A 27,056-nucleotide genomic window follows, 5' to 3' on the forward strand; every position below is an offset into this window, starting at 1 on the left:
TCATTACCTCACAATCTCACACGACGACGATGATATTTCAGATTTCATACAATACATCCGCACGCTTCATAAATAGGAATGGGACATTCTAAGTAGGAAGAAATTGACTGGGTTACTTAAAAGTGGAAGAATACGAAGGGACAATAGCTGGTAGTTCAATATCATCTTTATGTTATTTCACACTAGCGACGTAGCTTCGCACTGAGTACTAGCTACTATGTACATTAATTCTAGTAGATGATAGTGATCAACATTAGGTAAACAACTAGGAGACTTTTGAAGTCATCTTCGTTCACGGTGATTATGTCTTAAATAAGATCCAAGCACCCTTTGTTAATGAGGAGATGCTTGAAGTCATCTTTGTTCACGGTGATTGTGTCTTGAACAAGATCAAAGCACCCTTTGTGTTTGCTAGCGTGAATCTTTGAAATCAAAACCAGATAAACAAAGAAATTCCATGTGGTTTGAAAACTCCATGTGATTTGAACACTGCAGCTCATAAAATTTAAGTTATACCGGGAAGACGTTTATCTACTTCACGGCATGTCTTTTAAGAGCTCTTTGCTTTGAGTCTGCGAGGACGGTGAGGCTATACTGGAGCGGAAAGGGCAGAAAGAAAGTTGGCAGACACGCTGAACACCATCTTCCAGAGGGCGCCAACGGGAGAAGTTGCCCTAGTCAAAAAAACGGCGCCATAGTCTGTTATTGCGTCCCTGGCTCATTCACCAGGACCCTCTGTGACCACACCCCTAGCGGAGTGAGCGCGCTCTATTGTGCTATCGAGACATGGCCAGACATTTTAAACATGGTCCAGGCTGCTGCGCTAAGCCCCTCGATATACCAGCTATGCTTGGTGCACACCAACGCCCCCAAGCGTTTCACGCGCCCGCTGCAACCCCTGGTCGACACGCTCTCCCGTGGGGTCAACAGTGACCTCAGGACCCCTTCGCCGGCATCATACATCTTCATCACAACTCTGGATTCTCCACGGCTTAGGAACGTTTTCTCAGAGGGTTCTTTGAACGCCGGCTTTGTAGTGGTTGATGAGGCTCACCAGGTTCTACGTAGGAAAGATTCGCTGACGTTCCGAATGGTTTCGGAATTCTCCGGGAATGGAGCAGACGTGTGGTTTGTCACGGCTACTCCATTCAGCGGGTGCACTCTCGCCCAATGGGTCGCGCCCATGAACCTCATTGCCCCTAGCCGAGCAGCGGCGATGCAGGAGTTGGTTACGGCTTTGGACACTGCTAAATCATCCGGTGATGCGGACGACGCCCAGACCCTCCAAGACCAATTCAAGGTTGTGTTCGACGAAAGGCTCGTTGTCAGGCATTTTGGAACCTCTTCATTCTTTGCAAAGTCCATCTCTGACGTCCAAGCCATCGTGCCCAGCGTAATCTCTAGGGAGACACCAATGCAGCACAAGACCGCCGTCCAAGAGCTTTCGAACCAAGTCGCTCTCAAGGACCCCCGGCTGACCGACCCAGGTCAGCGCGGGCTGCTCTACCTTGTTTCCCTTTTCCCAGCAGCTGCAGAGTTAATCTTGGCCGACCCCATCACGTTCGACGTGGCAGCGATCCGCGATTTCGTCAGGCAAGTCAAGAACAGACTGCACATCGAGGAGTCCGAGCCCCTTCGACGGCTTGCGGATCACATCGTGAAAGATAGTCCTAAGCTAGACTATATTCTCGAGGAGCTGGACCGCATGGGTCTCGACAAGCGCGAGCGCGAGCGGATCGAACATCGCAGCTCGGCCAAGTTCGGTGCCGGCGAGGACCTGAAGATGAAGAAGATGGTTATCATTACCCCCACGGTTGTGAGTGCTGTGTTCCTTTACCTCGCTCTGATCCGCCATCGCAAGGATGTTGTTCTGATCCACAACTGGGTATCAAGCCAAGAGAAGGAGCAGATCGTCAACAACTTCATGAGTCTGAGCGCGGCTAAGCTTGTGAAGCACAGTCGAATCCTGATTGCTCCGTTCGCTATGGCTGGTACTGGAGTGAACCTCCAGGTCGCTTCTTATCAGATTCTGACCTCTCCGCTCCCGGACAAGGCAAGCCAACTGCAAGCCTTCGCACGGACAAACCGGTCTGGTCAACGTCTCCGTCCCCTGTCACACAAGATCCTCGTTCTTGAGGACTCGCCCGTGGACAGAATTGTGCTCGCGTCCCACGCTACTTTGGATATCGAAAGCGACCCTTTCCAGATCAATGAACCACTTCGAATTGCTGGGAACATCCCGCTTGGCAATGTGGTGCAGCCCACTAGTGTGGTTGAAGATCACTCATCATCAACTCACTCATCCATCTTGGGAGTGGACGAGGCTCTCCTCCTACAGGACGCTTTGCGCTTCCCTGTGGAATCAAACGTCAACGATGGAACAAAAACCGAGGAAGCCGAACGAGAGAGTCATTCGGAATCATCTACCATGAACACAGAGGACCTTTTACTCCTCCAAAACGCAGTGACTTTCTCTCCGCCAACAATGACCGACAGTGATGGCCAGCAAACGTACAGTCTCTTCAATGACTTGACCAGCCCAGACGATCCAGGGAAATCATTGTCCCCCAGGTCAATCCAGGGACCCAGTACCTCCGAGCCTGACCACACGGTACAAGGGAGCAGCAGCTCCTTTGGTACTCACTGGAACCTGACCTACACGCCTGCGCCAAGACATCCACTCATGTCTGGAGCCAAGCATCTTGGCCACCGGCCTTTGCCAGCCATACCAACTACTGACGAACAGTCGCAGGGCAGGACTCTTGGCCCTAGGCGCCGGTGGCCATCCCTCCAGCCCCCCCTGCCGTCGGAGCCCCCCGCTCGGATCGACGCAGGGCCAGCTTTGACCTCGCGCCGAGACCGATCTGTGTCCACCACTCCACCGGCCTCGCGGTACCAGGTCAGCGTCAACCGGGACAACTTCGAGATCTGGGTCAGCGACTCCGCATCCTCCTCGTCGGAAACCGGCCCCAACAACTCGCTCGAGCCCCTCACACTGGGGCTCCCCGCTGACTTCTCCCCGTCCATCGGCAACATCACGGCTGTGTTGGACACGTGGCGTCGCCAGCATGAACGCCCGCACTCGGCTTCCGCCGGGGGGGACGACTCCTCCAACCCGGGGTTCCTGGCCAGCCCGGTCAGGCGCGTCCCGGGGCCCATTGCCGGCCAGAGGCCGCGCGAGTACGGCGACGACATCCCGGAGTCGGACCGGGGCCTGATGAACAGGCCCTTCAGCGTCCTGGATAGCAGGGCCGCCCGGTTGACCGCCCTAGCTGTTGAGGGCGATCGCTTCGAGGAGAGCCAGCAGGATGCTCAGACGCTGGCCCAGAGGGGTCAGGCTGTCAGAGACAGGGGCGAGGCCCCTCGCCAGCCTGGACAGGAGTTTCATGATGGGTGAGTGGTGATGGAGTTGTATTGTAAAGAGTGCGCAGAATGCGAAATAGCGCGGAGATGGTTACGATGCACGGTAAGTATCATGTTGGCACGGAAAGGTGTTAGGAGTTAATGGTAAGTAATTGAAATTAGTTATTTTTCTTGAACAAAGCGTATCGTACATGTAATAAAATGCAGAGTGAGTACCTATGCCCCATGCTTCCTCGGAATACTCCCGGGTCTTTGTTTGCTAGATATGTTCCCGGCGGTCTAGATGAGATCAACTACCGGCCATTTATAGTCATTCAGAACATTACATTATTTCGAAGAAACTCTGGACTTTCTGTTAGTCATCACTTGCATTCTCCCAGTTGTTGCATTTTTCGGCCAAGTTCGGGAAGTAAGGATATATTATGTTAAAGTTCTGAATGGCAGATCTATGCAAGAATACGAATGACGGGAAGAAAGAAGCCCCAAGCCGAAACGCAAAAAACACAAACAAACTGGAATCAATGGCGCTGTGCCGTGCTGCTTGAAAGCTGTATTATTCTGGGCCAGAGCCCACACATTACGCTAATTAATTACCACATTACTACGAGAGAAGAGCGCTCGGGTATCCCTCTTCAATATCTACACATGAAAAGTCCCAGCCCCATTATATCAGTACACTGACGACCCGCTTGTCTATAAGCCGGAGTCGTCCTGGACGAGGCCGGCCGTCGTGGCGTAGGCGTTCCAGGCGTCGCACGTGTCATTCAGCTCGGTGCTGTCGGTGAGGCCCGCGATCTCGGACTGCCTCTCCACCATCTGGACGGCGAGGCCCTCCGAGGTGTGCCATGCGATGTGGCAGTGGGTGAGCCAGACCTAATAGCCAGAGAGAATTAGCAATGTGAACCACTATCACGGTAATGAGCTGGAAGGGACATGTGAACTTACACCAGGGTTGTCCGTGATGAAAGCAAAGGCGACCCATCCGCTGGCCGGCAGCAGCACGACGTCGCGGCGCGGCACGTTGACGGTCTGGAGGCCTGCCGTGGCGGCGTCGTACTTGCCCACGCCCTGGCCCAGGACCCAGAAGTCGTGGCCGTGCAGGTGCAGCGGGTGGGCGGCTCCCAGGCTGGTCTGGACGATCCAGTAGACCCACTCGTTGGCGTTTGGCAGCTGGTACATGTTCTGCTCTGCGGACCACGTGTTGTTGCCCTCGTTGACCTGCAGCAGGGAGGGGTAGTTCCACTGGTTGACGAAGGAGCTGTTGCCCATGGACCAGTAGAAGCGGCCCGCGGAGGCGGCGACGGCGACGGAGAAGTCGGTCGAGACGTCGGCGAGGTCCGAGGCGTCGACCTTGACGATGGGGACCAGGCTTGTCTCGTCGATGCACTCGTCGACTGCGGCGCTGTCGTTGGCGTGGGAGGTCGGGTCTGCCGTGGAGGTGCCGTCGTAGCGGATGATGCCCTTGATGTCTCCCGGGTTGTCGTTGTTGGAGCAGGATGTCTGGGCGATGGCCCGCAGCCAGTAGTTGTCGGCGGTGGCGTTGGCAGTCACGATGATGTCGTACCGCTGGCCGATGGCGATGTTGACGACATCAGTCGAGTAAGGGTTGACTGAAACGAAGTCGCTGGCGATGACCTCCATGGTGTGGTTGTCAATGGTGAATTTGAAGTGAGTGTCGGCGGCAACGTTGACCAGGCGGATGCGGTACCGAGTTCCAGCGGTAAAGACTGTCTCGTGACGCTTTCCAACGACAGTGCCGTCGTCCTGAGTGAAGGTGTTGGTGCCATTGATGAGTCCGGTGTCCATGGATGGGGGACCGCTGACGCGAGACACGAGAGCCAGGTTATCCGCAGTGTCGTGAGACCAGTCAGCCAAGATCATGGATCCAAGATCGACATCATAGTTGGCAGAAGCAGGGCCGTTGATGATGATGCCTCCAAAGACACCGTCCCAAGCCTGGACGTAGAAGTGCGAGTGCCACCATGAGGAGCCGTACTGGGTAGCTCTCCACCTGTACGTGGTTGTCTGTCCAGGGGCAGTAGGGCACTGGGTGATGGCAGCAACGCCGTCATTCTGGTTTGTGTGATTCTGGCGGATTCCGTGAAAGTGGATGGAGGTGCCATTGTCTTGCATAGAGTTGGTCACATGCACAACGACCGTGTCACCCCAATCACTGAGAGAGAAAAGCAAGTCAGCAACTGCGTGCAGGGACGGGGAGGTGGGAGTGATTGCTTACGCGATGATGGTTGGCCCCGGAATTGTTCCATTGACCGCCAAGACTATTCTCTCCACCCCGTCAGGAGCAGCGGTAGTATTGACAATGTTGAACCAGTATTCACGGGTAACTCCGGTGTCAGGGACCTCGTCGTAGTAGTTGGTGGAGATGTCAAAATCTCCCCAGCAGTTACGCGCATCAGGAGAGTTCACACATCGCTTGGACAATGATGGCGACGACGACAGGCTGGGAGCTGCCGCAATGAGTGGCACGAATGTGAGGAGTGAGAGGAAGGCAGATTTGAGTCCCATGATGTCTGAAAGAACGAGGTGCTGGTCCGGCTCAAGCGGAAAACGAAAGTGGTGGGACTTGATAAAACGACAGGCCAGCTAGGACAAAGCTGTGTGTAATGAAACGACTATTTAGTCGAGGACAGAAGAGAGGTGTGCATTGATGATGGGGATGAGTCGAGATTTCCAACGACGACTTCGTCGAGGCTTTATGAAAACTCCCGCGGCCAGCATGGTCAACACCACGAGCCTATACATCGGCCCACATTGCCTTGCAAAGGTGAGCACCAAGTCCTGAGTTCATCGGTAGCCGAGTCAGATCTGCACACTCAAGCCTCCTGCCGCTTGGCCTCGGCCGAGTTGAAGTGGATCTCAGGACTTGTCACAGATAGTCGCTGGTGGCGTGTACCGGGTGGAGCTGGACTCCGCGGCCACTGCCCGTCGAGATTCCGAGAGGAACAGTCCTACTGCAGGGCTCGCTCGTATTCTCGTAAGCGTGCTTGGGTGAGGGTGTGACGATACTGCATGATGGATCTTTGCCCAGTCAGGTGGACACGAGATCCATGTCGCCCACGGCACGACATCTGCAGGCACGGCCATAATACTTCAATATTCGGATCTATTAAAACTTTTCCGAGCCCGACGGTCCCCCCGTCCACGTATGCCCGGCAGGGGGGTCGGATACCTGTGTTCGTAATTGCCATGTCCCTTTTGGGATGTGCAATTCCCCACGCGGTATCTATGCGGCTCAAAATGGCACAATGCAGCATCTGGGATATGCCTGCAGTCAGTATGCACGAGCCTCCTCCACTATTTCTGGCCGTCAAAACCAAGGAACACTTGACAACCCCCCACAACAAATTCTGGAGAGACCGGAGGCTTCGCCATCGTGTTATGCGTGAGGCACGACTGCTTACTTCTAACCATTGAATCGTGCTGGCATGATGCACTGAATACTAGAGTTGAAAATGATCGTAAAATCAACCTTGGTCATGTGCCGTCTCCAGAAAGCGACAAAGGTTTTGGTGATGCTACTATAGCGCAGCATCGGGTGGATAACCGTTGTCGCTCAGACAACATGGCTTACGCGTCAGACAAAAACCCACATAACAAAACGCCCAAACATTACTGAACGGGCCATCCCGAAATCCAAGAACGATAGGAGAATTCACGAATCTGGCAGATATAGCCGCTCGGTAAAGCGTCCGCCCCGTCATATTGGCTGGGGTTACCCGCGTGCATGCGTGGGAGCTACCAAGGGTACGCTTGTCACAAATAGTGGATATATTCTCCGTAAACGAGGAACAGGACCCGGCCTTGTCCCGGCAGATGTGCACCACCGCTCCTTTGGCGATTTGTTGTCACGAGAACGGGCCCTCAGGTTGTACGTCGCTTTGTACGCGGAGATGTTTCGTGTTTTGGCAAGAGGGTCGCATAGACTCGAAACATGTTCGTCTGTTCTGCTTCGGAGGACTTGCGTAGGGTAGATCTACAGATCCTCCCGCTGGACTTCGTGGACCTGCAGTGGCACATGAGGACCACGAATCCCATGTTTCGCCCACTTCGCTTTCGCTGGTGCGGTATCAGGTGTCAAAGTGGCCAGAGCACCTGCGCCATGGAGGCGCAGATGTCAGCTGAATCAACGGCACAGCAAGTGCATATAGTGTGGCAACCATAGTCCAACGGATTCTGCTTGACCGGGACATGCTTCTTTCTGGGATGAGGATTTGGCGCCCACGCAGGTCCACGTATCTATCGATGGTCCAGAATGCTCTTCTGCACGAGGACATGCAAAGTCAGCATGTGTGTTGAAGCGCCTGGCGTCCTGAGGATGACATGGTCATTTCCGCAGAATGGTGTGGACGAACATGACCATGAATAGTATCACGGTGAGCTCCCGAAGATATCTATCAGAAATGTTGCAATATATTGCGAGCACTCTATCAGCCATCTCAGGAGAGACGCCCAACTGGGAAGACACTTGACTAGAACATTACAGTCCCCTTCGACGTCATTGGATCAACAACGGTCGATCCGCTATCGGGGAATTTCAAGTCTAATTCGAAGCTTATAGCCCCATAAATTTTGCGAACATAGGCCGTAACTGCCGAAGAAAAGCCCGCAAGCCAGAATCAATGCGTGTAATGTGGCGGGGTTGTTTTTGGAAAACATTAGCGGGACGCCCCACCCGGTCCGCACTCATTTAGAATTACTTAGTCTTGTTTTAACTCTCTTTGACACTGCAGGCAGTCCTAGGAAAGCCATGTCCCAGGAGGCGGCTCTGAGAATCCGAACGCGAATAATCTTGCGATCCACCGGATCCGTTCCGGGCCCAGGTTGCCTCCACTGCGACCTCCCCCCACACACACAGGCAGCCAAGACATGCAGACCTCAATACCTGCAATCATTTCCGGGGGCGCACACACCCTCGAGGGCTGGTCACTCGGTGCACGCCCGGCGGTATTCAGGTACGAGGCTGAGCCGCGTCAGCACCCAGGGGTCCCAACATCCACCTCGGTCGCTCGGAGGAACGCCACCAACGTCCGAATCAAAAGACATGAGTGGCCGGTGCTCGAGTAAGGTAAACGCCGGCAAGTGTATATCTCCGCATCAGGTCTGAGCAGCCTCAGAATTGAATACCCATTCCTGCTTCCGTGTTATATACTGTAACTCGCGTGCTTCTCCATCGTTCCACTGGGCCCTTATTCCCAAACTTTTGCATCTACACTCGTTATTACTCTCCACACCCTTCATTCGCTCCCTTCGTTGGCAATATGTTTTTCAAGACGCTCACTCTCATGCTCTCACTTGCGACTGCCGTGACACCGCGGTTCGTCAAGCGTGATGAAGGCACCAAGTTGTATGCCTACGGCAAGGGCATATCCGGCTTTGAGGTGTATGCTGGGCTAAACGGTAAGTCTGAATCTGTCGTTGTTTGAGATTTGGGATGTTCAGTGCATGATGGGATCTGACTAACCGTGAAAACCAACATCCAGGTACGGCCTACATTGCTGCTTCGCCTAGTGCCAACCTCACCGAGTTGACCTGTAAGAGAAACCACCCCCTTCCCGCATCTGCACTAGGATGCATTCGATGTGTCTGTCTGATTCGGAAATACTAATGATCCACCAGGGTCCTCCCCATCCATGGATGCAACCTGGAATGTCACCGCCAACAGCACCGACCCAGAGCTGCCAGTTGATACTGGCCGGGTCTTCTACATCATCAACTCAGACACTGTCTATGAGCCATGCGGTTTCAAATCACCAAACGAGACCCTGCCTACTGACGCCTCCATCACTGGCTTCTTCCTGTTCGGGAAGCAAGCCTTCTGGAGCGACGGCTCAAGCTACGAGGCGCAGTTCTGGGCCAAGGCTACTGGCGAGACCGATCTCTACACATTGAACTGGAACAAGGCTGGGATCGAGCAGACGGGCAGCGTCCCAGTCACTCTGAAGACCACCGCCCCTGCTACTCTGGATCGCAGCAAACACCGCCATTAAAAAGTGGTCCATGGGGATAGTCTCACGGGGAAACGAGAGCGCATCAGGGACTTCGGTACATTGGTGATGAAACAAGGAGAAGGGACAGTAGTTGAGAGTTTGATTCTTGTAATATTAATGGAACTTCACTTCGTGTTTTCTCTGCCCTGTTGGTTGACTGAGCGTGCGATGCTATGATTATTTTCAGAGAGCGAAACAATTCCAACAACTATTTTGTGCGACTACATAGGAAACGTGAAAAACTCCAAGCGCCATCATGCGCGGATATTCTTGGTGATACCCGGCTCAATATCTTCCAGCACCTCCATCAGCTCCTTATACACCCGCTGCTGAAGTTGCGCGCCCTCCTCGCTCAGCACAAACGGGCCCGGGTCTCGGGGCTTGCAGTTGTCCATGTACCCGCCGTGTGTCTCTCTACCGGCGGCAGCCGCAGACATCAGAGCGCGCGAGCCCACCTCGGAGGTTCTCCCAATGATGCGGACGCCTATCTCGAGGATAGCCCGCAGAAAGCCAGGAGCATGGCGGAAGAGGGTTGATTGGCAGAAGCCAGGGCTGAGGGCGTTGATGATGACAGGGTCGTTGGGCGCCATCTCGGAAGCGAGCTGCCTGACGACGAAGACCTCCAACAGCTTTGACAGGTTGTACCGGTCCTCGTTCATGTTCTCCTTGCCCTTGAAGGCCTCAAAGATGTTCGGCTGCTGCCGCTCAGCGAACTTTGCCTATTTTGGTCGATGTCAGCCACGCGGTCGGATACTGCCTATGCAGGTCATCGATGGAAAGGATCAAGGATGGATGGCGCCTACAAAAAGGTGTGCGTCCGAGGACACCACCACCAGTCTCGGCTCGACATTGAACCTCGCCGCGGTCCGCCTCAGCGTCGGCAGCAGGAGCAGGGCCATGAGGAAGGTCGACACGACGTTGACGGCGACGGTGCTCTCGAACCCGCCGTCACACTCGACGTAGGTCCCGATGGCGACGCCAGCGTTCTCGACGACGACGTCCAGGCGGTCCAGCTCGGCGTCCGCGCGCCGGCAGAAGGCCCTCACGCTCTCGAAGCTGCCGAGGTCGAGCTGCCACGCGTCCACGACCCCCGCCCTCGACGTGGATTTCTCGATGTCGGCCCCTGCCGCCCGGCCCTTGTCGAGGTCGCGACAGGCCAGGACGACCTTGGCCGCCCCGAGGCGGCAGAAGTGACGCGCGGCTTCCCGGCCGAGACCCACATTGGCGCCGGTCACGACTACCGTCTTCCCACGATACTCGGTCTCCGGGTAGGGCAGCGAGCGCAGTTGGCTCGTGAGGAAGTAGATGGGGTACCATGCAGGTCTGAATATGCCCGGTCAGTTCAACCCCTCCCTCCACCTCCCCCCTCCACAGGCTAAGATTTGAAGCGCGCGACTCGCGTGGCTGGGCCGGGATGTGTGGATCTTACATGCTGAAGTAGTTCGCATCTGTCAGCCACGACAGGGCATGCCGTGTGGGCGGCGACGGGTCTGCCATCTTGGCTGCTTGGTTTGGTTTGGTTGGCTGCCGTCCCGGCTGAGAAAACTAGACTATTGAACAGCGGTGAGTGAAGGGTGCAGTCGATGGTTGCGAATTCGAGAGCGAACGTGTCGGCAGTCATGGCTTCTCTGGATGTCGGTAGCGCCTTGACGTTGAGATGCCGTCTTGAAACACGTCGCGTGCGACAGCGCTACCCCTGATAGATCGTCCTAATACCGTCCCATTCTTGGCTTGGCGCCAGCGTGCACTGAACTGGCGGGCATATCTTTTACGCAACCGTGTCGACCTCACTAGACAAGGCTATGGCTTCGACCACGGTTAGTTACCGAGATAGTCTAAAATTGTAGACCACGTTCATGGGGCACGACTTGCATCCACCCACTATCGTCGGCCGAGAAGACCTGTCAACTTTGAGTGTTGAATCCTGCGATCTCCGAGCTTACGCGTGTTCAATGTTTAGTCACAGAACCAAAGATAAGGAGCACTTCCCACGAAGGATCATGCAGCATAGAATTACAATTATCTCGGTACAGTCGGACGCTTGCGTCACTCCTCCTTTCCCGTCCTTGATTCAGCTTCTCCCCCGATGACCTCGCATGGAAGGAGAAGCCGGGACTTCCGGCTCAGATGGACTTGGTCTCAGGATTGAGTTGTGCATGTGAGCTCTGGGACGGCCCCCTCTGCAGTTCCAGCTCGCCATCCTTCGCATCGAAGTGCTTCTTCTTCCCCGGAAACAGGACCGTGGCCCCGGTGGGCGCCGGGCTGTCTGACTTGCGGAAGCCGAGGCCCCCGCGCTCGTACATTCTGAATTGAACGTGATTGTTCATGAAAGCATGGGGGTCGTCGATGCAGAGCGCACAGAGAAGAGCGATAACACCAAGCGGGATGGTGGCGCAGAAGACGACCCTGAAGCTGTAGCCGTAGGCCCCACGGAGTGCCTCTCGTATGGCCAGCCGTACCTGTGGGGTCAGGTCTGAGAGCTTCCCTGGGACTCCTTGGTTGTAGGCCACAGCATCGACGAGGAGCGTGTTGAACGCAGCCTCGGTCGGGCACGCACCAAGCCTCTCACATACTGGTCGAAGCCTCTTGGCGGTCATGCGTTCCGATGTGGTCTGGAAGATGTAACGGAAGAGAGCGTTCCCAACCGCTCCGCCGGTCGATCGAAATGTCCCCAGGAATCCGAGTGCTGTGCCGAGTTGCGAGTGAGGAACGTGCATTCCGGCAATTGCGTACGAAAGGACCGTGACGCCCGTGAACATTGACACCCCGAGGCCCGTGAGGAGTATGTAGGCGTAGTAATTGTTCGGGTCAACAGACGCCGCCGACAGGGCGAGAAAGACGACCTGCATCACCATCGCGGCCACCATCTGCCACTTGATCGTGCAGTGTGGTATGTACTCTGGGATCCTGTGGGAGAATAGCGGGACTATGACGCCCACGACGAGCTGGACCATGGTGTTTGGTAGTGACATGACTCCTATCTTCATCCCGTCCGTGGTGAACATCAGGAGAGCCCCTTGAGGAAGCAGCGTGCTCAGGGCGTGGAAATTCATCCCGCTCATGAAGAGGACGATGAGTACGGCCACGTATCGGCGGAACATCTTGGGCTTGAAAAGCTTGAGCGGAATCATCGGGTTGGCCGCCACCGTCCAGTCGTATATGCATCCTAACAGCAAGATCGCAGGGCCGACAGCGAGTGGAGCAACGGTGAAGGGATGGTCCCATGGATAGGTCTCGCCGCCCAGTGTGAGGCCGCTGACCAAAATGATTAGGCCAGCAGTGATAGAGAACAGGCCTATGTAGTCCAGCTCTTTGAACTGCTGTCCACGAGACTTGTGGAAGTCGCCCCGTGGTCTTGAGACAGGCCAGTAGAGGAGTGCCGTGGCTTTGAACGCCAGAAAGCTCCAAAGAATCGCAATGTAGTATATCCATCTCCAGCTGGCATAGCGGGCGACTGCATTGGCGAGCACCCCCGAGATTGTTGCCCTTCAAACCGAGAGGTTCACGTTAGCTTCATTGTCTCGTCTCTGCAGACCCATTGGGAGTGACTCACCAGGGGACATTGATTCCTGCCTCCACCATACCGGCTGCGAGTGCCCGCCATTTGTTAGGGAGCATCTCGGTGGCTGCAGCATAGGCGTCAAACAGAAACCCGGCGCCCATCCCGACGAGCGTTTGAGCAGTGATGATGACCCCGATACTGCGAGCAGTAGCTCCTAATATGCATCCAATAAAAACGAGAAGGTTACCGACGAGAATGATGTTACGCCTGCCGAATATGTCGCTCAGGTAGCCTCCTACTCCCGCTGTCGACGCACTGGCGATTGACCACGCGCCAACCACCCAAGGTATCAAGTTTTGGCCGCCAACTTCCTCCGTAACCACGACCAGTATGGAGTTCAATGTGACAAAGGTCAGCCCGATGGGCGCCCCGAGAGAGATTCCGAGTGCCTAGAGAGAAAGGCCCTCAGGTCAGCAGCCGTGCTCATGGATTGAGTGAGGTGGTTCCCAAACGCACAATCAGCGCTGCCCATGTTTTCTTCCCAACATACACAAGTTTCGGATTGTCGAACAGCGCCGCCCTGTGAGGGTCTTCCTCGAACTCGATGGCCGCCTTCGTCTCCTCGGTCCACTTCTCCCAGGAGTCTTTGTTCGTGTCCCCTCCTCCTCCTCCTCCTCCTCCCACCGCTCCAGCCTCATGCTGCTTCATATTCGGGTCCTAATAGACGGCAATAGTGCCAGATCAATCGGCCAGCGAGTTGGTTCTAAACACAACATAAAAATAGGCGGAAGGAGTGTTTTGCAATAAGAAAGGAATGAGCGTAAAGGACCTCGGGAGCCACGTGGTGGAGACTTGGGAACATGGGACTGGAGACAGCCTCGGATCCGAACCAAGACGGCATATGTATAGATGAAGCGTATCACCCAGAAATTGTACCTGCATGAGAACCAACAATCACTATACATGCAGGCCTTGCACGTGTCAACCAGTCGCCCGGGCAAGGGTTCTGCAAAAGCTTATCGCAAACGAGTTTCAGGTGGGATCTTCTGTTCGTGGACATCACGCCGAAAGGCAAACCTTTCCTGACGACCAATCGCGCCCGACCGGTGAGTTCGCAAATCGTCCCATTTGGAAAACAAAACTTTATTATTCTGCGGGCGCGGCAGCTCCCCTCTTGTTGGTCGTCGCTTGCAGACACCCGCACTGATTCACACACACTGCGACCCCCTTGACAGGGTGACAGTGTGACCCGTGCGTGGAACTGCTGGCGAGACGTTTGGCACCGCACAGACTCGCCGCTACGAGAGCTTAAGTCACCCTATCCCCTTGGCGTCAGCACCTTGTCCTCCCAGCGGTCGGAGCTCGACGTTCGGCTCGGCCTTTTCTGCCGGTGTGATTGGGTGCCGCATTCCCGCATTACTCTTGCAACTGGGACGAACAGGTGCTGTCCCTGGCCCGTGGGAGTTTAAGCATGAATTGTATGACTTGCGAACGTGTTCGTAGCGTGCATTGTCCAAAGCTTGTGCCGAGAGTTCCGAGGCGCGAGGGCTTCCACCATTCACGTGTGGTCTGGTAGTCTCATAGTTGCTTTTTTTCTTTCAGTGTGTGTTTGCAGCATGGTTACCAAGTGCCGTGGGTCTCTATAAGCTAGTGTGGCATGCTTTCCTGTCCGGCACTGCTTCGACTGGTGGGAATCGTCCAATGGGAGCGGGGGCCAGGTGAAGTCAACGCCCGTCTTGGACGGGTTCCTATTGCAACGCGGCAGTGATCAGCGTCTTGTCAATCACGTCGCCCCTAGTCCAGGGCGTGGTTGGCGGATGCTACGGCTTTGACGGTTGCTAAACAGAGCCAGAGAGCTTGGGGCTGCAGCATAACGATATTGGGATGTACAAGTATGTTTTGTTAAGCTATCTGTGACTTGACTCGGAGCAAAGTCAAGCTGTGGCAGCTATACTCAGGTCTCTTTGTTGTCTGTGAAGGGCCTTGCAGGGGAACGGGATGCAATCAAGCGTAGTGTTAGTTAGGGCACAACGAGACTCGAAGGCCCAACCAGTCCCGGGAATCTGGGATATGCGAGGCCGCCGGGTCACGCACTGTTGTCTTTGAACGGACCGTACCGTTACAACTTAAGGCTCAACACGACGGCATTTAGAAAGTATGAGTATGGTCACATATCCGTGTATAGATACTTTCACATGTGGACGTTCCGTCTTACTCGACAAGGTCTGCTAGAGTGGTAATCTGACTAATTAACACACACCCTGTCACGGTTTCAAGGGGGGCCCACAAGGGTCGGCCAGAATCCCACGTGTGGAAATTAGCTCGACGCTTCAATCGGGTAGCAGTCTGGGCAAACAACTGTGAAACCTCAGTTCCTTCCGACGGAAACACACGACGACCAGCAGTTTATGTAAGGTCATGGGACGATGCTCTACCCGCCTCAAGATGCCACATATTTCCGCTTTACACATGTCCCTGGTTGTCTATGATCGAAATAAACTTGGCCTAAGATATACGCGTATTTATTGCAATTCCAGTATCTGGTTGACAGAGTCAACTGAATTAGTCCCGAGCGTGTGCATCTAGAGCCGGCACGGCTGCGTTTTGAAGGGGCCGGAGATGGCATCATCTACCCGAATATGGATAGCGACGTTACAGTCAAAATTTGCCTTTCGCCCTAGGCTTCGGGCACTTGTGGTGGTGGTGGTGATGGTGGTGGTGGACGGCGCTGGGCAGAATCTCAGACCCGGAATCCTACTCGCATGCTACACAGCCGTCGTGGGCAATGTGGTAGTGTTTCAGGGCTTCCAATCATGATTCGACGCACGACATTCTTCACCTCGGATGCTGCGCCGCCAATAAGCAGACTCTGTAAGTTCAAAATATTTTTCCATTTTCTGTTCAGAATGACACCGTGAAGCAGAGGATCTAGACCTCTGCCGGCCGCCTATACGCAGCCGCTCCCTGGCCCGCAGCTCGTCCGAAGACGACACACTCGAGCAGCGAGGACCCGCCAAGCCGGTTGTCCCCATGAAGGCCGCCGGTTATCTCGCCAGCTGCCCACAGACCTTGGACGGGCCTTAGCTCCGGCCCGCTCCCGCCCGAAACGAGTATCTGGCTGTTGTCGTTGATGGCCGCGCCGCCCATGGTGAAGTGCGTGATGGGCGTCACCCGCCCGACACAGACCTCCTGCTCGTCGTCCGCGTCGGTGCCCGTGAGCTTCCAGGACCCGAACGTGGTTCGCCCAAAGTTGTCCTTCGCCTTACCGGCTGCAACGGCTGAGTAGTCGCGGATCGTCTGCTTCGTCGTCTCATCCAATTCCTTGACTTTCTTCTTCGTCACCAGACCCTTCCACATATAGAACCCAATGTGCGATGCAGCTGCGTCGCACGCGCCGGGGTCGAGCAGGAGCTCAACGTCCCACTGAGTTAGTGGCTCGGCACTCCCCTTGTCTGGCTCGGTTGGAGGAAGCTTCATGATGACGCCGCTGACGTGCTCCCTTGTGTCCATCTCGTTGACGAAGCGCTTTCCCTTGTGCAGCAGGATACCCCCCTCGCCTCTGAGCATCTCGGCGGCGAGGAACTTCACCCTTGCTTGAGGCTCTGAGGGAAGGATGAAACCCGTCGGGTGGATCTGGACGCTTTCCATGTCCACGAGATGAGCACCCAGGTCCTTGAGGATGTTGTGCGTCCCCGGCCTGTTGTCGTTCGTTGAGGGGAGACCAGCAAGGTCAGGCCGGTACTGCTTCAGCAGCCCCCAGGTATCACCTGCAAACCCTCCCGTCGTGAAGACCACGGCGCCCTCCAGCGTATGAGGCGAGCCCTCCTTGGTGTACTGGACGCCAGTCACGGTACCCTTATCCTGAGGCAGCGTCAATATCTTGCTGACCTCGCATCCCGTCTGAAGTTGGAAGTTCGGGTCCTGTTTCAGCTTGTCCAGCAGCCCAGTGACGATTGCCGCCCCGGGCGGGAGTTTCCCAGCGCCCCTGTGCGTGCGAGGGAAGCTGTGGCCGCCCAGCTGCGCGACCACGCTCAGGTCGACGCCGATCTCGTCCACCAGGAAGTCCACCGCCTGCGCGGACGAGCCGGTCAGCCGCGAGATGAGCGACTCGCGCTCCCTCCGTCTGAAGTTCACCGGGGATTCGTCCGCCTTTGCGAGTCTGGCGCCTGCGGACCGGACCGTGTCGCTCTGGAATGACGTGTCGGGCCCCTTTTGGAATCGCGTCGGTGCCCCGTTGATCCCCGATGAGGCCTTGATGCTGTTGCCGCCCGGCTTCTCGGCGCGTTCGAGGAGCCGGACTGCTGCGCCGGCCCTCAGGGCAGAGTATGAGGCCGAAAGGCCGGCCAGACCGGCGCCGACGACTATGACAGTCGGAGACTGTGGGTTGGGTGGCATGGTTTGACCGGGCGAGGTTGTTCCTTGCTCAGGAGCGGAAAAGTATTGCCGTTGATAAACAAAGACAGTAAGGGCGGTAAGTATGGCGATGAGCAGCAATTGACGCCTCGTCATGCCAGCATCCATGACTCTTGGGCTGATGCAGGGTTGGAGGGGAGTATGTTTTCGGCGCGTGTTTTATACGACAACGGCACTCAGCACACGTTGCTGTGGTGCAACGTTCGGGCAGGCCAGCATCAGGCCATGTCCACCAACGAGTGGCATGATCCTTGGCACTCGGCCTCCGCCGGACAATCGCCGCATCCGAGTCCCTCTGCCCAAACCTTGACCATCCGACGAGCGCAGGCGACTCCGTCTGTTACTCCGTCCATGTTGCATGATGGATTGGGGAAGAATACAGATGCAATTGCGAAAATCATGAACCGCCCTCCAGCTGCATGCTGCAAGACTCTGGTGCCGTGCCTCAGAGCCCACTTCTAACGTACAGATGCCAACGCAACGCCACTCGCCAGGCGTCAGCACCGCCACCTCCTAAGTTTGACGCCACACTGGATCTCGGTCATTTTAAAGCTCGGCTGAGAACAAAAAATAGGAATCTCGATGATGCTGATTGAAATCTGGTGACTTCTTTACGGCAGGCATATGCTGGGTGCGTACGTGAACCATGGATCCAATGAACTTCTAAAACATTGAACTGTGTTTGGGGACTGGAAAAGCATACTGTAAAATGAGATGGGGTCGAAATCAAATGCACTACGCGCCTGAAGAACCTTATTATCGCCTTGCGATTCATGTAGGAGTGGACGCTGACCAGGACTCAGTTCAGGGTGTGGCGCCAAGCCACTGCCATACATGGGACTTGGTGGTTGGTTGTCTTCGGAAGTAGTGCACCCGTCAACCACAGTCCCTCGCACTTCCGAAGGCTGCTTAGACTTTCTGAGTCAAGGAACACCAGCTTCCCTCTGAATTCTGAAGCCAGACCAAGGGCTGGACTCTGTTATGGTTTGCTTCTTGTTTCAACCTGCATTCCAAATACTGCCATGATGATGTTGTGCTTGACGAGGCTGAGTGCGCATGTCAAACCTGTGATTCGGCGGTCCATGTTGGCTGGCCAGGTGAGCATGTGAATTATGGTGTGTGAGGAAATCTGCACCTTGCAACCATTGAAAGGTGCTCATGCTGTACTGCAGTCAACAGGATCCTGGTTTCCGAGAAATACACATGACTGATCGGCTTTGACCAGTGAGCTGCGAGTTGTCATGCATGGGAGTTTGAGGCAGGTCAGACCCATTTGATACCGCTGATAGATACATTAAACGAGAATGATAATTTATCGGAAATGATGTCCTTTGTACTAAGCACATTTGGGCACGCGAAGACCTCGTACGATGAATAATGTGTGGCTTAACAGCCTAAAATCCATCTACTTCTGTACGGAGAGAGCTGCCCTTAGTAGCATTGATAGCTAGATACTCATCGTCATTTACGTATGTCTTTTCAGAATGACTTCCAGCTGGCCATCTCGTCGTATGACAAATTGCCCGACTTGCTAGTCTATGGCGCTAGGAGCGGTTCTCGTTAGACTCGTCTGTGCCGCTGTCACAAGGCTGTCACTGTTTTCTGGGCCACGTGCCACCATTGCGTTCAAAACCTTACTGCTATCGGTATTGTTTTTTTAAACGCTGGGTGTTAAAGCGTTTGCCACTATATAAAAGGGACCGGATGCATCCTGCTTACCTAGGTAGGTATGTGCACGGATTAAAAACGAGACCACTTACCTCGACCCTCAACCTCACCTTCACCCTCACCACCACCACCACCACCACGACTGCCGCGGCCACGGCCACAGCCCCAATTACGACCGTCCTTCCTGGCAAGCGTTCAGGGGTAGTCTGGACTGGCCCGCGACAGCCACACAATGGCCCCAGACTCATTACCAAAAACTGGCGACGGCACAATTGGCAGAGGAGGCATCAGCCCTGACAAGAGGAACATAGATGCAAACAAAGAGGTCAAGATGGGCGAGCGAAAGACGACTGTTAAGAGCAGCATCCACAAGCGACGTTCCTTCATTGATCGTCAATCGTTAAGGTGGTCTCGTTTTTTAATCTGTACACATACTATGCCTCTTAAGCAATATGCATCCAGCCCCTTCATACAGTGCTAAACGCTTAAACACCCAGCGTTAAAAACGTCAATCGTTAAAACCCTCCCACAATGACAAGAAGGTTGGCTTGAGACAGTGGCTTTTGTTGGAAGGTGCGAGGGTCGTATACCCATACGCTAGCGCTAGCCTATAAATAGGCTCCTTTTAAGCGTTTAATAGCAGGAAACTTCTCTCCTTAATATATAATAATTAACTATTATTTGCTTTATTATTTTATTAAGTTATAAGCTTAGCATTATTTAAAATATATTAAAGTATTAAGAAATATTAATACCTTTATTTTTATAATTATTTTTATATTTAAATTATTAAGATTTTAATATTATTAATCTTTACTTATATATTATTATTATACCTTATAATAGCTATTATAATTAATAATAATTTATAATAATTTAGCATTTTTGCCTTATTTAATATTTTAATTACTTATTGTTTTTTATTTATTTACTTATATTAATTAATGCTAACTATTATAAATAAATAAATATATAAATATTATTTAAAATATACCTAAAGATATATAAATATTATTTAAAAAATATTAAATATACTTAACTTTAAGCTTAATTTATTATCTTTTTTAAAATTAAACTTAAAAAGGAAAAACTTTTTAAATTAAAGAGTAATATAAAGTTATAGCTTTTAATTTATTAGTCTTAATAAATATATTATAAGCATTAAAGAATAATTAAATAAAAATATAATTTTTATAAAATAAAAAAGCTTAATATATTTAAGCTTTATAATATTTATTATATTATATAAAAAATCTTTTAATGCTTAAAAAATATTAATTAATTAATTTAATTATAATATTAATAACTTAATTATTTATCTTTTTTATTAATTAATAAACTTATAGTATAAAAATAACTTTAATTTATAAAGTTATTTAAATACCTTTTAAAATCTTTAAATAAAACTTTATATTAAAATCTTAATATTAAGATAATTAATTAAAAGATTAATAAAATTACTTTTTAAAAATAATAAGATTAAAAGCGTTTTTTCTTAGTAATATTATTAAATATTATAAATAATATTAATAATAACTTAAATAATTAAAACCTTATAATATTTTTTAAAATTCAACTTAAAATAATAAATATTATTTTTAATATAAAAGTTAAATAATTTAAAGCTTACTTTATCTTTATTTAAAAGAAATTAATATTAAAAGATATAAAAAAAGCTATAAAGTTTATATTAATAAGTATTAACTTTATATTAAGTAATAAAAAATATATTTAATATTATATATAAAACTTTATATTTATTAACTAATTTTATATTAATTATATTAAGCTTATTAAATATAAAGCTAATTAAAAATAAAGAAAAGATAAGAAATAAGTTATTATAAATTAAGTTATAAATAAAAAAGTTATTAAAATTATTAATAATAATAAAAAAAATATAATAGCATTATATATTAATATTTTAATATATATAATAAAGCTATTAATAATTATAAGTATTTTAATATTATAAATCTTTAATTTTAATACTTTAAAGTATATAATAAAATATATAAAAAACTTTAACTTTTTATAAATATATTTAAATATAATTATTATTATAAGCAATAATTAACTTATTATAAAAGGTATTAACTTTATAAAACTCTTTTTATAATTATTAAATAAATTAATTAATAAAAAGTATTTTTATTAATATTTTATATAATTATATATTAAAAAATACTTATTTATTTAGCTAAATTATAATTTAAAAAAGATTTTAATTAAATATATAAAAAAATAATATTTTTTTATTATTAAAAGATAATAAATCTTATAAAATATTATAAATAAAGTTTTAATATATAAATTTTAAAATTTAAATAATAAAAAATAACTTTATAATGTTTATAATACATAATAAATTTTATAAAGCTTTTAGCTATAATAATTTATTAAAAATAATTACTTAATGCTTATATAAAAATAAAAATATTATATTAAATAAATTAATAAATCTTTGTTATAAATTATATTAACTTATAAAGTTTATTAAAAAATGTTTATATTTATTATTAAAATAATAATTTATATAATTATTTAAATATATTTAATTTAATATATTAAATAAATTCTTAATAAAATTATTAAAAAATTCTTAATACTTTATTTTATTTATTAATAATTATATTAAATTTTATTAAGTTTACTTTATTATTTAAAAGGATAATATTTTAAATATTATTAAAGAATTCTTAAATATAATTAAAACTTAATTTAATATAAAAGTTAAAATATTTAATTTAAATAATAAAGATAAATATATAAATAAAATAATTATTATAATATTTTAAAGATATAAAATTATTTATAAGAAATTACCCCCTTATTATTATAAATTAAATAATATATTTAAAAAATTTATATATATCATTATTATTAATGCTTATATAATAATTTATAATAAAAACTATTTATTTTTATAGCTTAAAGCAATTTTTTATATAATATATTTATAAAGTTAAAAATTATATTTAGCTTTAATATATTAAATAACGCTATTTAAGATACTTTATAAATAAAAGCTTAATATTAAATACTTTTAATTATATTTTCACCCTATATATCTTTATATCCTTATTAAAGCTTATAAATTAAAAATAAAATTATTAAATAAAGCTAAAAAGGCATACTTTATAAGTTTTAAGGTTAAAAATAAAACTATTTTTTATTTATATATATTACTTTAAAAAGTTATTATAATTGCAATATTAAGTTATATTACTTAATTTAATTTAGCAAAAACGATTATATAAATAATTAGCTATTTAAATAAAAATATATTACTTAAAATAAAAGTATTATTAATATCTTAATTAATAAAACCTATTAATAACGCAGAACCCATAAATAAACTACTTAAACCTATAAAACCCATATAATTATATAGTTCTTAAAGATAATAAATTTAACCTTTGCAAAAAGCAAAAGAAAATATAAACATTATTATAAACTATTTTAAAGATTTTAATAATTTAGTATTAATTAATATAAACCTTATATTAAATCTTGCTTAATTAATATTAATTAATGTTAATTATCTTAATTTAATCTTTACTTAAGCATTACTTGCTAATATAATAAATGTTAATAATATTCTTAATATATATATATAAGTTATAAAAAGCAATAAAAAGAACGTTTAGCAATAAGCTATTAAAAGAAAACTTTAATTACTCTTAAATATAAGTATATAAATTAAAGTACCTATTATTATAAATTAATATATTATTAATCCTTACTAAGTATATATGAAGAAGTTTAATGCTTTTAATAAGCTTATTTATTATATAGCTTAACTTATTACTTATAAATATATATAAATCCATAATATAAATTATAATAATACCTATAGCCTTATAATGCATTATTATAATTTAAAACTAATTATTACTATTATTATTATAATAAGTTAATAGCTTTAGCAATTTAATATTAAAACGGCATACTTATATAGCTATTTAAAATATAATATTTATATATAACTATTATAAAGATATTAAATATTATTTAATAATTAGCAAGTTATTTTAAAACTTTTTAATGCCTTATATAAATTTAAATAATTAAGTTATAAATAATTTAATACTTTTAAAAATAAATTAATTAAATATTTAATAAAGATAATATTTAACCCTTGCATTTTTATTAAAAATTAAATCATTATCGCTATTTATATTAATAACATTCTTATTATTAAAAGTCCCTCCTAAGTTAATAAATTTTATATTAAGCTTATGCAACATTTTAAGTATAAAAACCTTAATTTCTATAAATACTTACTTAAATTAAAAATTATATAAATCAATAATAAAATTTATATTTCTTAAAAGGAATATACTTAATGGATTTTAAAATGCTTTAATATATTTAATTATAATTAAAAACAAACTCCTATAAATTTAAATTCATTTTTATAATAAGAAAAATTTAATAATATTATAATAAATATAATAATATATTAATTACTTATTAAATCTATTAATTTTCTTATTATTAAAATAAAACTTAACTTTGCATTTTTATATATAATGCTATTAATATTTAATATAAAGCCTATAACTTATTATTTAAATATTATAAAAAAGATGCTTTAATATATTTAGCATATATTAAATTATACCTTATAATTTTTAAAATAAATATTATTATTTTAATTTATTATACTTAATATATATTAATGCTTCTTATAATATTAATTTAAATAATTTAAGAGTATTTAATAAATATATATAATTTTTTAACGGCGGCTTAATTGCTTAATTATTAAAGCATTAATTTACCGTTATAAAATTTACTTATAAAGCAAAATATATAGTATATTTATTAATATTATTATATTTTTATTAAATTATTTAAGCATTAAAAAATTTAAATATTAAATATATATTTAAATATTTACTTATTTTATATATTAATAATTAATTAGCATTAAACCTTATTTAAAATTATAAAGTTAATGCTTAATTAAAATATATTATTATTTATTATTACTTTATTTATAAAGAAATTAAAGAAATATATAATATTTATTATATTATATTTAAAGATAATTTTATTAATATTTATATAAATATATTACTTTACTTTACTTTTAAAAAGGTTTATATAAGATTAAAATTAAGATAAATATAGGGTTTATATTATTAAATAAGCATTTAAATAATTAACTAAAAATAATATAAACGGAATATATAAATATTAAATAATATTTATATAATAGTTTTAATATAAATTATAATAAAATATTTAAATTATGTTTTAGCTATTATATATTATATCTCTTATTATTATTAAATAATAATACTTATAATAAGGGGTATATTAAAAGGTATGAGGGTTATATGCCTATACGCTAGCGCTAGCCTATAAATAGGCTCCTTCTAAGCATTTAATAACGAGAGACTTCTCTCCTCAACACACAATAATCAACTATCGTTTGCTTCATTGCTTCATCAGCTTTCGTTGCACGTTGAAAGTGACAGGCATTTCGTTGTTATTAGTAACTCGGCGGTTGGACGTCTCATAAGAAATGAAACAGCAATTCCAAATCGAGTTTCTCACTTGAAGTTCTTCCCTTGCATACGATGCTCAGAGCATGAGACTTTTCGACGCATGAAAAGGGGAGAGCCAAGTCGCGGCTGGGCAGCTTGCTCATGGAGTCAGTCTTGGCACGGACATTTCAAGCAGCATACAGCGTGGTATCATTTGAATATGGACTGGTTGGGCTATTGATTGAATACGGAGGAACTGACGTATTCTCCGATCAAGGTTTCCTACTAAGTCTTCACGTCATGTGCGAGGTAACTGTAAAAGCGGCCCACGTCGTCCGTTGCTAAGTCTTATTGCACTTGGTCTGTCGCAACAAGACTTCTGATCTAATGAGGGACCGCTGAAGCTTGCTAGGAGCGGGCAGAGGCCGCGTCTTATGGCGTTCTCTGGCGTGATCTCACACGAACTCTTGTAAGCAACCCCTTACCAGAACTCCATCAGTTGAAGAATGTGATGTGATTTGAGCTATCCGTATCGCCGGTCAGAAGTCCAGATTGGCTGACATCCGCTGGAAAAAAAATGTCAGGTTGGTTCCTTTGCGAATGACTGTGGCTCGAAGTTTGCTCTTATTCTTCATTATCCCGGGCCCTGATCTCATGGCTCAAAGTGCTCAAATTAAGCATCAGACCAGACGACATATGAATGGCCTATTCCCACCCCTTCGAGTCTCGAATGGTGCAAATGGGGACTTCGTTGCTAATTCTGATCTCGCGCTTTCAGTGACGGAAGTCTAGCGATGAGACTACCTGGGTACAGTTGCCTAAAATATGCTGGTGTTCGTCTGAACATGATCCTACGTTTATAGTGAGCCATGTTGGAGAAGGCGATCGGTACTTGTATGCTTCATTGTAACTTTTTCATCATCCTATTTACCGCCCTGCACCGTGCTGCACTGCGGTCATCAGTAGCTGTCCTATACTTTTCAGCTCTGAAACTATGGGTTGGGAGAATGGCTACAGCGCCTCGTGGTTACACGAGGCTCTGCGGCAATTTGACTTAATTTGGCTCGAGTTGCTGGGTCAATGCTAGGCAACAGACTCTGTATCTCCAACACTAGGGAGTTCCCCACACACCCAATGTCACAGCGTGCATGGTCAGTTCATTGTCTGCTTGCGAGGCATAACTGGGACCAGGTCGTCCCCAGCCATCGGTCGGGCACCTGGCCATTCTCAGCAGCCAATCGATGCTGCATGCCATATTCTAGCCAAACACGACTGTTAATAGCTGGTGGGTTTATCCTAACGCAAGCGATCACTGATGCTTGCAGTTCCCCTTCAAATTTTGGCTGGTCCTGTGCCCTCGTGCTGCAATTTCTCACCGCCACAAGTTTGAAAGGCAAGTCACGTACGAAATTTCCCTAGGTATTGTATCAAACAATTGTGTCGGTGGTTTTCCGCCATGTCGGCGCGCGCTAAACAAGCCGTTATTTGTCCCACTTAATTGATGCCTAGGCAAGTTCAGATGCGGGCAATGTTAGTCAGCTCAGCCTCCCAACAGGCCCTGGTTTTTACACCTTCTTCCTACTCCCTCCCTTCTTCATGGTCTTCGTTAAGTCCATTTTCCCGGTGACCTAGGTTCTCTTTCCACAAACAATTGATTTGGCTCCCTTGATCGTCATGGGTCTTCAGCTTCACATCCCGCCTTGCGTCAGCGACAGCGCTCACCCGCTTCACCCACCACCAATCGAAAAGCCCTTGAGGATTCAGATCGAGGGTCCCGTAGTCGCCATACAGAAACTCCTTCCCTCCATAACATGGCATACCGATCCCTTGAACCTGGTGTTCCCGCAGCCAGCCGGCCATGAGCTTGCAAAGCTGGCATACCAGGCACTGTTTGGGCGGGATGTTCGTCCTGACGTCGCTACTGATGTGGTTGTGAGGGATGAGTACTTGGGCTGGGTGACGGACGTGATACCATACAAGTAAGGACATACCTCATGGTTCTTTGTATTGTCTTCTCTGGCTGCTGACCATTTGTTTGAAGAACCATCGACTACTACGGAGTCACGTTCGACCACCTGGTCCCCGCCGACGATCCCGATCCGGACGTATTGCAGATCAATATCATCGAGATGGAGACAGATGATTGCCCATTTGCCCACGGCGCAGAATATGCTAATCAGTACCTGTTGTTTCCGGTAGACCCTGCCGATTACGCAGGAGAGAAGGTACTCGCTGTACCGAGATGCTGTCAGAAGAGGAAAGGCTCCCAAGATCGGGCGAGGATAGATAGTTCAGTGGCCGAAAGGGGTTGCGAGATGAATCAAATGAAGTTAGGTTGTTCGGGCAACTCGGAGTCAGAAGAGGAAATGCCTTTAGACTCTCCAGCAAAGTAATCATCATTAGTATGATCTCATGGTACGATGGGTTGAACGTAGATGAGTTACTGTTAACGATATTAGACTTTACAGAGAATGTCGCAGTATCATTTCTACTACGGCTGTTCGCTTAGCAAACACATTTCCGCAAGTAGCCTCAAAGGCCTGTATGTGAACATGGATGGCTTTAAGCATCACGGATTCTGGAGAACTTTCATAGACAATTGTA

The 27,056-nt window shown here is 46.6% G+C and overlaps 7 protein-coding genes across 7 annotated transcripts; 3 read left to right on the plus strand and 4 right to left on the minus strand.

The window, feature by feature from the left end:
- Positions 1–805: 805 nt before the first annotated feature.
- On the plus strand, positions 806–3,646 carry INS49_009250 (uncharacterized protein; the record flags this gene model as incomplete). Its single annotated transcript, XM_043169986.1, has 4 exons — positions 806–2,408; positions 2,859–3,393; positions 3,444–3,466; positions 3,627–3,646. 4 exons carry the CDS (start codon positions 806–808, stop codon positions 3,644–3,646), a joined length of 2,181 nt encoding a protein of 726 aa, XP_043024551.1.
- Positions 3,647–4,056: 410 nt separating this feature from the next.
- INS49_009251 (uncharacterized protein) lies at positions 4,057–5,889 on the minus strand (the record flags this gene model as incomplete). Its single annotated transcript, XM_043169987.1, has 3 exons — positions 4,057–4,236; positions 4,309–5,536; positions 5,600–5,889. The coding sequence occupies 3 exons, from the start codon at positions 5,887–5,889 to the stop codon at positions 4,057–4,059; spliced, it is 1,698 nt and encodes a 565-aa protein (XP_043024552.1).
- A 2,753-nt stretch (positions 5,890–8,642) lies between these two features.
- Positions 8,643–9,371, plus strand: INS49_009252 (uncharacterized protein; the record flags this gene model as incomplete). The annotated part of the gene is made up of 3 exons (XM_043169988.1): positions 8,643–8,781; positions 8,865–8,915; positions 9,001–9,371. 3 exons carry the CDS (start codon positions 8,643–8,645, stop codon positions 9,369–9,371), a joined length of 561 nt encoding a protein of 186 aa, XP_043024553.1.
- A 254-nt stretch (positions 9,372–9,625) lies between these two features.
- INS49_009253 (uncharacterized protein) lies at positions 9,626–10,868 on the minus strand (the record flags this gene model as incomplete). The annotated part of the gene is made up of 3 exons (XM_043169989.1): positions 9,626–10,090; positions 10,175–10,694; positions 10,801–10,868. The coding sequence occupies 3 exons, from the start codon at positions 10,866–10,868 to the stop codon at positions 9,626–9,628; spliced, it is 1,053 nt and encodes a 350-aa protein (XP_043024554.1).
- Positions 10,869–11,494: 626 nt separating this feature from the next.
- On the minus strand, positions 11,495–13,581 carry INS49_009254 (uncharacterized protein; the record flags this gene model as incomplete). Its single annotated transcript, XM_043169990.1, has 3 exons — positions 11,495–12,857; positions 12,925–13,322; positions 13,390–13,581. 3 exons carry the CDS (start codon positions 13,579–13,581, stop codon positions 11,495–11,497), a joined length of 1,953 nt encoding a protein of 650 aa, XP_043024555.1.
- Positions 13,582–15,801: 2,220 nt separating this feature from the next.
- INS49_009255 (uncharacterized protein) lies at positions 15,802–17,268 on the minus strand (the record flags this gene model as incomplete). Its single annotated transcript, XM_043169991.1, has 1 exon — positions 15,802–17,268. The coding sequence occupies one exon, from the start codon at positions 17,266–17,268 to the stop codon at positions 15,802–15,804; it is 1,467 nt and encodes a 488-aa protein (XP_043024556.1).
- An 8,858-nt stretch (positions 17,269–26,126) lies between these two features.
- INS49_009256 (uncharacterized protein) lies at positions 26,127–26,845 on the plus strand (the record flags this gene model as incomplete). The annotated part of the gene is made up of 2 exons (XM_043169992.1): positions 26,127–26,431; positions 26,494–26,845. The coding sequence occupies 2 exons, from the start codon at positions 26,127–26,129 to the stop codon at positions 26,843–26,845; spliced, it is 657 nt and encodes a 218-aa protein (XP_043024557.1).
- Between the last annotated feature and the right edge of the window lie 211 nt (positions 26,846–27,056).

Source organism: Diaporthe citri (assembly GCF_014595645.1).
Source record: "Diaporthe citri strain NFHF-8-4 chromosome Unknown scaffold_4, whole genome shotgun sequence".
Classification (NCBI taxonomy): Eukaryota; Fungi; Ascomycota; class Sordariomycetes; order Diaporthales; family Diaporthaceae; genus Diaporthe; species Diaporthe citri.